The following is an 11,295-nucleotide window of genomic DNA, read 5'->3' as shown; positions in this document are numbered from 1 at the left end:
AAAAAAAAAAAACAGACTAACCATATCAAGTGTTCACTGGTGGGAATATAAAATGGTACAACCATTTCATGAAACAGCTTGGCAGTTTCTTAAATAATTAAAGAATAACAACTATATGATCCTGCCATTCCATTCATAAGTATTTATCCAAGAGAAATGAAATCCTTTGTCCATACAAAGTCCTTTACTCAAATGTTCATAGCAGCTTTATTTTTAACAGCCCCAAACTGGAAACAACCCAAATGTCCATCACAGATGAACAGATGAACAAGCTGTGGTATAGTCATACAATAGAATACCTACTCGACAATGAAAAGGAATGAAATATTGATACACATTATAACATGAATGAACCCCAAAATATTTATGCAGAGTGAAAGAAGCCGGACAAAAGAAGTGCTTATTTCATGATTCTATTTATATAAAATTCTAGGAAATCCAAACTACTGTACAAGAGAGTGGGAAGGGGTGAACAGGGATGTGGGCGGGAGAATCCAGAAGAGAGTTACAATGGGGTATGAAGGAACATTTTGGAGTGATGGATATATTAATTATCTTGATTATAGTGATGGTCTCATGGTATACACATGTCAAAAGTTATCAAATTGTGTACTTCACTGTATATCAATTACACCTCAAGAATGTTGTTTGGGGAAAAAAAGCAGAAAGAAAAATGCAACACAGTATCATTTATTATTTATGAATAGTTAAATGCACAGAAATGATAAATACTTGGTGCCTGGCTGGCTCAGTCAGTAGAGTGTGCAACTCTTGATCCCAGAGTTGTAAGTTTGGGTCTCACATTGGAAGCAGAGCTTACTTAAAAACAACAATAATAATAAAAAACATGTTTTAAAAAGAAATGATAAATACTTAAATCAGGAGAAAAGATTTTCTTAGGAACAAGGTAAACGGAATCAAGAAAAGGTACACAAGGGATTTCAGTGGTATTTGTACAGTTTTCTTAAAAAAAGAAAAAAAAAGGGAAGGAGTGCCTGGGTGGCTCAGTCAGTTAAGCGTCAGACTCTTGATCTCGGCTCAGGTCGTGATCTCAGGGTTGTGAGATAGAGCCCCACATCAGGCTCCATGCTGAGCGCAGAGTCTTAAGACCCCCCCCCCTCTGCCCCTCCCTCCTCTAAGAAATAATTATAATAATAAAATTTTTTAAAAAGGAAAAATTTTGACAAAATATCAATATTTAACCAAGTTGGGTGATAAGAACATAAGTGTTACATTATTTTTACTATTTTCCATATTTGGTATGTTTAAAGTGTGTGTGTATAATTTGTCAAAAAGTTACTTCATCAGTTAGGTTGATGTCAGGGTAGTTCCTTATTCCTCTGTCAAGCTGTTAAGTTCAGAATCATTTACCAGGGCTACAAAAAGAGTAGGTGAAAATCTAACATAGTAGGTCCCTGACATTCTACACAAAATTGTCTATACATGTGTGTATCTGCATTTTTCTAAAAGGTAAACCCAGGTGCGCCTGGGTAGCTCGGTCAGTTGAGTGGCCAACTCTTGATTTCAGCTCAGGTTATGATCTCAGGGTCGTGAGATGGTGCCCCAATTGGAGCTTAGTGCAGAGTCTGCTTGTCCCTCTCTCTGCCCCTCCCCCCCATTCAAGCACGCTTTCTCTAAAATAAAAATTTTTAAAAAATCTTTAAAAAGTAAACCCATAGTATCCTGATTCTTACATTAGCTACCTAAATGGTATTCTTATTTCCATCCTTGCTCCCTTAGAACTTGTCCTTTCATAATAGTCAAGGTGATCTTTTAAAGTCATATCAGGTCATCATCCACTCAGGTCCTTCCAAAGACTCTCTACCCAACTTCAAATTACCACATCCTGCCAGGTTTTCCATCACCAGACACAGGCAATCTCCCTTACCTCATCTCCTATATTCTTCTCCTTGCTCACATCAGCCACACTGACCTCCTTACTACCCTCTTGAATATGCCACTGCATCCTCTTACCTCAGTCTTCCCACTTGATTCCCTAGTACCGAAGGTTTATGCCTTAACTTCCTTGAAGTCTCTGTTCAAATGTCATCAGAAACTTTTCACAACCAGGCACCTGGATGGCGCAGTTGTTAAGCGTCTGCCTTTGGCTCAGGTCATGATCCCAGGGTCCTGGGATAGAGCCCTACATCGGGCTCCCTGCTCCGCCGGGAGTCTGCTTCTCCCTCTCCCATGCCCCCTGCTTGTGTTCCCTCTCTCGCTGTCTTTCTGTCAAATAAATAAAATCTTAAAAAAAAAAAGAAAGAAAGAAAGAAAGAAACCTTTCACAACCACCATGTATATAAGAACATTCATCACCGGGCGCCTGGGTGGCTCAGTTGGTTAAGTGACTGCCTTCGGCTCAGGTCATGATCCTGGAGTCCCTGGATCGAGTCCCGCATCGGGCTCCCTGCTCAGCAGGGAGTCTGCTTTGCCCTCTGACCCTATCCCCTCTCATGTGTTCTCTCTCTCTCAAATAAATAAATAAAATCTTTAAAAAAAAAAAAAAAGAACATTCATCACCTTCTGTGATTTTTTTGTTTCCTTTAACCTGCTTTACTTTTACTTCGTGGCACTTCTAACCATCTAAATATTATATATATTTAAAAGATTTATTTATTTATTTGACACAGAGAGAGTACAAGCAGGGGGAGCAGCAGAGAGAGAGGGAGAAGCAGGCTCCCCGCTGTGCAGGGAGCTGACGTGGGGTTTGATCCCAGGACTCTGGGATCATGACCTTAGCTGAAGGCAGATGCTTAACCAACTAAGCCACCCAGTGGCTCCATTATATATTTATTTATTAAAAAATTATCTGTCTCTGCTTTTTCCACTCACCATCCCCAGAATATACGTTCAATGACAACAAGAATTTTGTTTTGCTCACAGCTATATCCCCAGGGTCTAGAATAGTATCTAGAACTAGCAAAAATTCAAATGTTTCTGCTCTTTTAATAATTAGGTCAGAAAAGCTGATAGGCCAAGTTTTGAAAATTTACAGTAATGTCCGCAAGTTAGATAAATGGGTCTACAGTCAATGAAGTAAGTTTAAAAAGAAGAAAGTATACTAACTCAGTAATTAGCAAGCTTGTAGTATGCAAGTAGTAAACTGCGAACTATGGCCAAACTTTCAGTAAAATGAAGGTGACATATCGTTCTCTTTAGTTCTAGAACTAAATTTAATAACTAGTTTTGGCTTATCCCCCTTTTTTCAGAAATATCCTGAGGTTTCTGTCTAAAGATTTAAAAGATATGTTTAAACATATACTTATCTATACTGGTAATTGTAGAAAGTAATTATTCTGAGTTAATTGAAATTCTGAAAAATGGCTAATTATGTATTTAATGATTAAAAGAGTGGCTATGCATATATTTGCTTTTGTTAAATATTGATTTAAGGATTCCTAATGTGTTTTTACAACATGTAATTTTGTGAGCAAATTTTGTACAGCTAAAAACATTTGGTATCATAATAACCTGATTTCCTTACAAACCCAGAGAACAAGTCCACTGGTAAACATTTAAACAACCTAGAGTAAACACATTCTAGACATATCATTTATTATTAAAGGCTCCAGAGTCATAACTGCTTAATTACAATAAATCTGGACTATTCTTGTATTACCTAACTACACTAAGGTATTGATAGTAGTATAACAACTTTACCCTTGTCAACATCAGAAGGTACCAAAAAGATATATATATGGCTTAAAAAATATTACATGAACTACCAAAAGCAGTAAAACTCAAAGGAGAAAAAAGTCTCCATTCATTTACTCAACATGTATCTAATGAGGATCTAATATATAGTGCAGTACTCCCTTTCTACCTACCTAAGTTAATATTAATTCCAGATTAGGTTCCTGCACTACCACTTATTGAGACCTTGTGCAGTTAATACACTAACTTTCTCTGTTATTCAGCCTTCTTTTATCTAAAAAATGAGGATAACACTTCCCTTATCCAGCATCTAGCCAGCTGGCACTCTATTACTTACTGGTCTCTATAATATATTTGACGATCATATATTGACTTACTTCTTTTACTAAAGCCTTAAACTATTATTTAAATATTTTATTTAACTTTTATGAATTCCCACTTAGTAAGTTTCTTCAAAGCAAAAACTGTGATATATTTTGCAGAATCCTCTATTATCAGCTAGTATTATTATATGTTAAGTACTTGGGGAGGGGGACAGGAAAGACTAAGCTTTTTAAAATACACATTTTGTACTTTGGTATGACAAGCCAACCAAAATGGGAAAAAGTGTTGCAATTACAACGTGTTTTAAGTTTAACAAAAACCCAATACTTTTGCTTAGCTTGATCTAGCAGTTAAAAGTGAAAGGATCAAATCAAGCTTATTTCAATTCCTCTTATTTACTGAATATCTACCATATGACAAGGGCTATGTAAGCACTTTGCACATGATTAATAATCCTTATAATCATCCTGGAATACAGAAGAATAAGATTTTACTTTCAGAGAAAATATTATGTATAAATAGAATTAAGAATTCTTTTGCAGAGGAAGCTGTTGTCATTTATAAGATTTTTTTTTAAGATCATTTATTTGACAGAGAGAGGGTGAGCGAGCAGAGTGAGCAAGCGAGAGAGAACATGAGTGGGGAGAGTGGCAGAGGGGGCGCAGGGAGCCCGATACGGGGCCTGATCCCAGGACCTGAGATCATGACCTGAGCCAAAGGCAGGCGCTTAACCGACTGAGCCACCCAGGTGCCCCTAAGATCTTTTTTTAAAAGATAAATTTGAACAATGAGGCACCTGGGTGGCTCAGTTGGTTAAGCGTCCAACTCTTGATTTTGGCTCAGGTCATGATCTCAGGGTCCTGGGATTAAGCCCCACATCAGGCTCTGCACTCAGCAGGGTGTCTACTTGAGGATTCTCTTTCTCCCTCTGCCCCTCCCCCCATTCACGCACACACTCTCTTTCTAAAATAAATAAATAAATCTTAAAAAAAAAAGATAAATTTGAACAAGCTTGTTTATTTTTTTTTTCCAAAGATTTTATTTATTTATTTGAGAGAGAGAGAATGAGAGACAGAGCATGAGAGGGAGGAGGGTCAGAGGGAGAAGCAGACTCCCCGCCGAGCAGGGAGCCCAAGCGGGACTCGATCCCGGGACTCCAGGATCATGACCCGAGCCGAAGGCAGTCGCTTAACCAACTGAGCCACCCAGGTGCCCCTGAACAAGCTTGTTTATAACCAACTGTTTCTTCCAATAACTAGAAGCCAGCTTGGGGAAAAGAAAAAAAAAAAGCACACATAAGAATCAAAACTAGAAAGAAATCAGGAAAAATGTGTGATCTTACAAGAGAATAAAAATATTATTAAGAAAATATATATAAATAAAAAGTCCAAAGGGATTTAGACCAATTATTCAAAATAATGATAATTTAAAGATAATCAGCCATAGATCTACATATGAAAATTAATTGTATTTCTATACACACCATCAAATAGAAAGAATAAAAGAAAGACAACATTTAACACCTTCCCCAAACACACATACCCTGTAAAACTATAAAGTACTTAACACCAGATACATGAAACAGATGAATAAAATAATTGTATTCACTGTATTCCAGTCATTTATTGTTGCATAACAAATTCCTCCACAACTTAAGGGCCTAAAACCACCATTTGATTTTGCTAATGATTTTGTAGTCCATAAAGTTAGGACATCCTCAGTTGGGCAATTCTCACTTGGGGTCTCCCGTGTGGCTGAGTCAGGTACCCATTGAGGCTATAGTCATCTGAGAGCTCAACTGCACTAGATGTTCTGACATAGCCCACTCATGTGGCTGGCACCTAAGGCTGCAAGTTCCTGAAAGCTCAGTTGTTGCTGTAGCTATCTCCCATAAAAGGGTCTCAGGATAGTTGGACATTTCACATGATGGCAAAGCTCCCCTAGAGCAAGCACCCTCGGAGAACCAGTGGAAGCTATCTGACCCAACTTGGCCTCAGAAATCAGGCAGCATCATTTCTGCCTCAGCCCAGATTCAACAGGAAGGGACTCATACTCTACGGTCATAATGTAGAATACCAACTAGGAAGAAATACTTGTAGGTATCTTTAAAAATCTACCACAATTGGTATGCAGAATATTAAAAAAGACATTAAAAGTGCAAGAATATCCCATATTCACAGGTAGGAAAAGTGGACATTATAAACACATCAATTTTCTCTAAATACATGGATAAATCCAATGCAATTTCCAAATTCCCAAGATTGTGTATGAACTTTGACAGGCAGATCCAAATTTCATATGGAAGACTAAAAGGCCAAGTAAAGCCGAAAGGAAAAGTAAGATGGAAGCACTGTCCTACCAGGTATCAAGCCTTATACAAGGCTATCTTAATTAAGATAGTGCAGAACTTGATGGAGAAATAGACAAACTGACCTGTGGAACAGAAAGACCAGAAACAGATGCATACATATATGGAATTGTGATATGTAAACAGCACTGTAGAAATCAGTTAATAGTGAGAGACAACTCTCTCTTGGAATAAAGGAAATTTTATTTGTATCTACTTTATATCATCAATTTCGGATGGATTAAGACTTAAATGTTAAAAGCAAAACATTTTAAAAATTCAATAGAAAATATAAGAAAGTATCTTCTTGATCTTAGGATAGAGAGCATTCTTTGAATAAGACACCCAAAGCATGACCATAAAACAAAAGATTGACAAATTAGACTATATTTAAATTAAGAACTGCTTTTCAACAAAGATGCTAGAATGAAAGTGAAATGATAGCTCTAATTATATATATCTAATAATGAGAAATCTAGAAAATCTATTATAACTGTTCATGAAATTGTCCAAAAATAAGTTTTACAAACTAGCAAAGAACTACCCTATACAGAAAATTCAGAGCATATATGAATAAAACTAAGCAAATACCTACATCTAAAAACAGTTTCAATCTCACTGTTTTAATGGCACACATAAATCTTTTGTGTCAGATGGAGATCAATAATGTAAATATATACATATTCTTTAATCAGTAAATAAAACACTTTGACCTGAGGTCAAACACTGAGACAATAACCATTGGCTCAATAGTGATTTTTACTGACCTATTGAACAGTGAAGATGGTAAGAAATCCTAGTCATAATAATCTCACTGACATTTAAGTGCTTAACACCATTCAATAAACACTGAATCTTGCTGAACACCAGGTACTGTGGAATACACAAAGAGCAGACACACAATCCCTGATCTTCAGGTCTATAACCTAGTTAGCAAGCAGTAAAATACATATGTAAAGAGGTAAGTCAAATTTCTATCAGACCTCATGTCAATCTGTTTTTTCCCATCTCCACTATCTCTGTAATCTCTCCTAAAGAATCTCTTGCACTCATTTCACTCTATCCCAATCTATTCACTACACTGCAGCTATAGAAACCTTTCTGAGATGCAAGAAGACCACAGATGCACTCTTTGGAGAAACAAACTGTAGAGATTCAGAAACACCAGGCACAGGGCTAAAAGAGATTTATGTGAAAACCTGTACTGAACAATGAAAGCCTAGCAGCCTCACTTAGCCTGCTTCTATAACTGAAAAATAAGTGTCTACTTGCCCTAGGAGAATGAGGATTCTTCTCTAGAAAACTAAACCAGAACAAACCTCCAGCTACTGATTATTTGGAGGTTCCTCCAAGGAAAAGGCCACGGTTTGCTGACTCCTACAATTAAAGATTAAAAAAAACAAAAACAAAAAGCAGAGGAATAAATTATCAAATAATTTAAATTTCCCACCAGGTATCTCAGTTGGTTAAACATCCGACTCTTGATCTCTGCTCAGGTCATGATCTCAAGATCCTGGGATCACTGTGGAGCTCTGTACTCAGCAGGGGGTCTGCATTCTCTCTTCCTCCCTCTGCCCCTCCCCCTGCCAGTGCACACTCTCTAAAATAAATAAGTCTTTAAAAAATAATTAAATTTCCCAGAACTAATAAAGAACATAAGTTTTTAGATTGAAAGAGTCCAACACAAAGCACATCATGACCAAATTTGAGGACACCAGGGATTAAACAGATTACAAAAGCTCCCAAAGAGGGGAAAAAAAAAAAGATCTCATACAACAATTGGGAAATCAGGTATCAGCTTTATTAAGAGCAATACTAAACTAGAGAACCTTCAAATTTGAGAGAATTCCAACTAGAATTCTGTACCTACTGAAATTAGCAATCACACGAGAGGGGAGAAAAAGGGTATTTTTCAGACTCATAACAACATAAAAATTTACCTCCAAGGTACCCTTATTTAGAGAGCTACTAAAAGATGTACTCCAACAAAGCAATGGAGTAAACCAAAAATGACTAAGACATGATATCCAAGAAAACAGGGACCCAACACAGAAGAGCAGCTGAAGAAGTCCCAGAACAGCAGCTGTGCAACTAAGTCCAGACTGGGACTGGGAACAGGGCTACAGGACGGAGTCTTCAGGATAAGGAATGGAACGTAGTATATTAGAGCATATGAAAATTATTATTGACAGCATGTAGCAGCGATGTGGAGCATTTAGAAAAAATTAACTACAAATACACAGAAAGCCAGGAAATAAAAAAAAAGAGACAACTATTAACGTCATACAAAGCAAAGACTATACTATTTCATTATTTGGCTTAGAAGGAAACACTATCTTTATAATCAAAATAATGAAATACTTATAAGTTAACCAAAAATTACAATATGTCATTGTGTAAGGGGAAAGGAAGTACAAAAGCAGAGTAAAAAGCTAGATCTCCACCTATCATGGCAAGAAGAGATAATGCCCGAACCTGATTAATACCAGTCTACACGTGATATTAAGGAATAAAGAGCTAAATACCAGGGAAAATGGCCAAAATGATTAAAAGTGGTTTCTTCCAAGTAGGACTTGGAGATGGAGAAGGGTAAGGTAAAGCCTTCTAACGTTATTTGGCTTTTAACTATGCAAATACATGATTTTTTAAAATTAATTTAAAATAACATTTATTAAAAAGCCAATAGCTGCAAAAAATATTTGCAACACTATGTTACTGTAACAGTATTATAGACAGAAGAACAGTATCTTAAAATTATTAAAAACTCTTGCAAAAGACAACAGAATATATGCAGGGGACATGAACAGGAAATTTACAAAAGAAATATTACTATCCAAGGCACATATGAAAAAAACTTTTACCATTCAAAGCAATAAAAAGAAAAACTCCAGATTAAAACAACAAAGCAACATTATTTTAACTACTAATCAGCAAAATTTTAAGGAATGGGTAATACTAATGGTGGTAAGGTTTTTGGAAAATGCGATGATTTTGAGTGTAAGTTGATACATCGTTTCTGGAGGAAATTTTGGTAATATGAATCAGAATCTTAAAAATATGTATGACATTTGATTCAGTAAATCCTGCTAAAAATGCACCATTAAAGAAATAGTTACAAATATGCATAAAAGGATCCAACCACAAGGGTAGTTATTTTAACAAAATTTTCTTAAGACTGTCTTTTCCATATTGATTTACTAGAAACAATGTAATAGCCTTACCTGAACTGTACGTCCTGCATTGATATGCTCTTCATGCAACTTATCCCAGATTCTGCACCTTTGGTACTATACAAAAGAGAGGAAAGGTACAGTTTTTTTTTAATCACTAAACTTATTACTTCTAGTTACCCCAAAAATCCCCACTCACCTAACCAAACTTAAACATACCAGCTAAAGTTATTGACTTAATAGTGGCAGCTAACTGTCCAATGACAATATAAGTAGGAAATTTTCAAAAACATTACATACAAAATTCTGGCAAATGGTAAAGCAAATAAATTTATTTTGCTGAAAAAAGACAGTGTACTCTGTCTTGCAAATTCTTTGGAGATGAAAAAAATAATGAGAATGTAAAAGAATGAAAAATAAAAGGATTAAGAGCGTTCATGAGATATTCTTATTATTTATGAAGAATTTTAAAAGTTTGTCAATGATAGTGTCAAGTATTAAAAATAAAATCTGACTTTGAGAAAAAGTAACATTGATACTGCAGACTAGAAAGTACACAAAAATGAGAATGAACATTTAATATACATGCTTCAGTTTTTACTAAGGCAATGTTTAGCTTTCAGAGTTTCAACCAAGAATCCTTCATTTGACAGGAACCATAGCAAAATGTGGTAACATTACGGCACAATACTTATATAGAATATAAACATCAACACCAAACATCACATACTATTTTTGGTTGAAATAAAAAATCCAAATAATTAATATGTTAGGAGGTAAGTGTATCACTGGTATAGTATACGTCGAAAGAAAAAAAAAATCAACCTAGAAATACTGTGAAAGGACAGAAACATGAAAATGTCCCATATAAGGGCACCTGGGTGGCTCAGTTAATTAAGCATCCAACTCTTGATTTCAGCTCAGGTCATGATCTCAGGTCATGAGATCAAGCCCCCTGATGGGCTCCTCGGGAGTCTGCTTGAGATTTTCTCTCTCTCTCCCTCTCCTGCTAGTTCCTTCTCTCTCTCTCTCTAAATAGATAAATCTTAAAAAAAAAAAAAAGAAGAAGTCCTTCAGGCTGATGGAAAAATGATACCAGAGAGAAACCTGGCTCTACACAAAGGAATGAAGAGCACTGAAAATGGTACATATAAAACATTTTATGGGGGACGCCTGGGTGGCTCAGTTGGTTAAGCATGGGGACTCTTGATTTTGCCTCAGGTCATGATCTCAGGGTCATGGAATCGAGCCCCACCTCAGGCTCCGCGCTGAGTGCACAGTCTGCTTAAGACTTTCTCCCTCTCGGGTGCCTGGGTGGCTCAGTTGGTTAAGCGACTGCCTTCGGCTCAGGTCATGATCCTGGCGTCCCTGGATCGAGTCCCGCATCGGGCTCCCTGCTCAGCAGGGAGTCTGCTTCTCCCTCTGACCCTCCCCCCTCTCATGTGCTCTCTCTCTCTCAAATAAATAAATAAAATCTTTAAAAAAAAAAAAAAAAAAGACTTTCTCCCTCTCCCTCTGCCCCGACTCTCTCTCTCTCTCTCTAAAATAAATAAAATCTTTAAAAAAAAAAGGTTTTTTTATTTTATTTTAAAAATCTCTTCGAAAGAAAACTGTTTAAAACAAAAATAACAACAATGTATTGTTGGATAATAACATACACAGAAGCAAATTATATGACATTAATACTATAAAGACCTTGGAAGTGTATTATTATAAGTTTCTTATACATGAAGTGATCAAAGTGAGTGTTTTTATATATATATATATATATATATATATATATATATATATATATATATA

General features: G+C 36.2%; 1 protein-coding gene across 1 annotated transcript in view; it reads right to left on the bottom strand.

Annotated features, from left to right (window-relative positions):
- STX17 (syntaxin 17) overlaps nucleotides 1-11,295 on the bottom strand; it is a 51,746-nt gene that overhangs the window by 36,608 nt on the left and 3,843 nt on the right. The window contains exon 2 of the mRNA XM_021691524.1: nucleotides 9,547-9,612. Within this exon, the coding sequence (XP_021547199.1) occupies nucleotides 9,547-9,612 (66 nt within the window). The remainder of the gene's footprint in view (nucleotides 1-9,546; nucleotides 9,613-11,295) is intronic.

The sequence above is a fragment of the Neomonachus schauinslandi genome, chromosome 13 (genome assembly GCF_002201575.2).
Source record: "Neomonachus schauinslandi chromosome 13, ASM220157v2, whole genome shotgun sequence".
Taxonomy (NCBI): domain Eukaryota; kingdom Metazoa; phylum Chordata; class Mammalia; order Carnivora; family Phocidae; genus Neomonachus; species Neomonachus schauinslandi.
The sequence above is the reverse complement of the archived record's forward strand: the minus strand, read 5'-3'. Positions and strand labels throughout refer to the sequence as shown.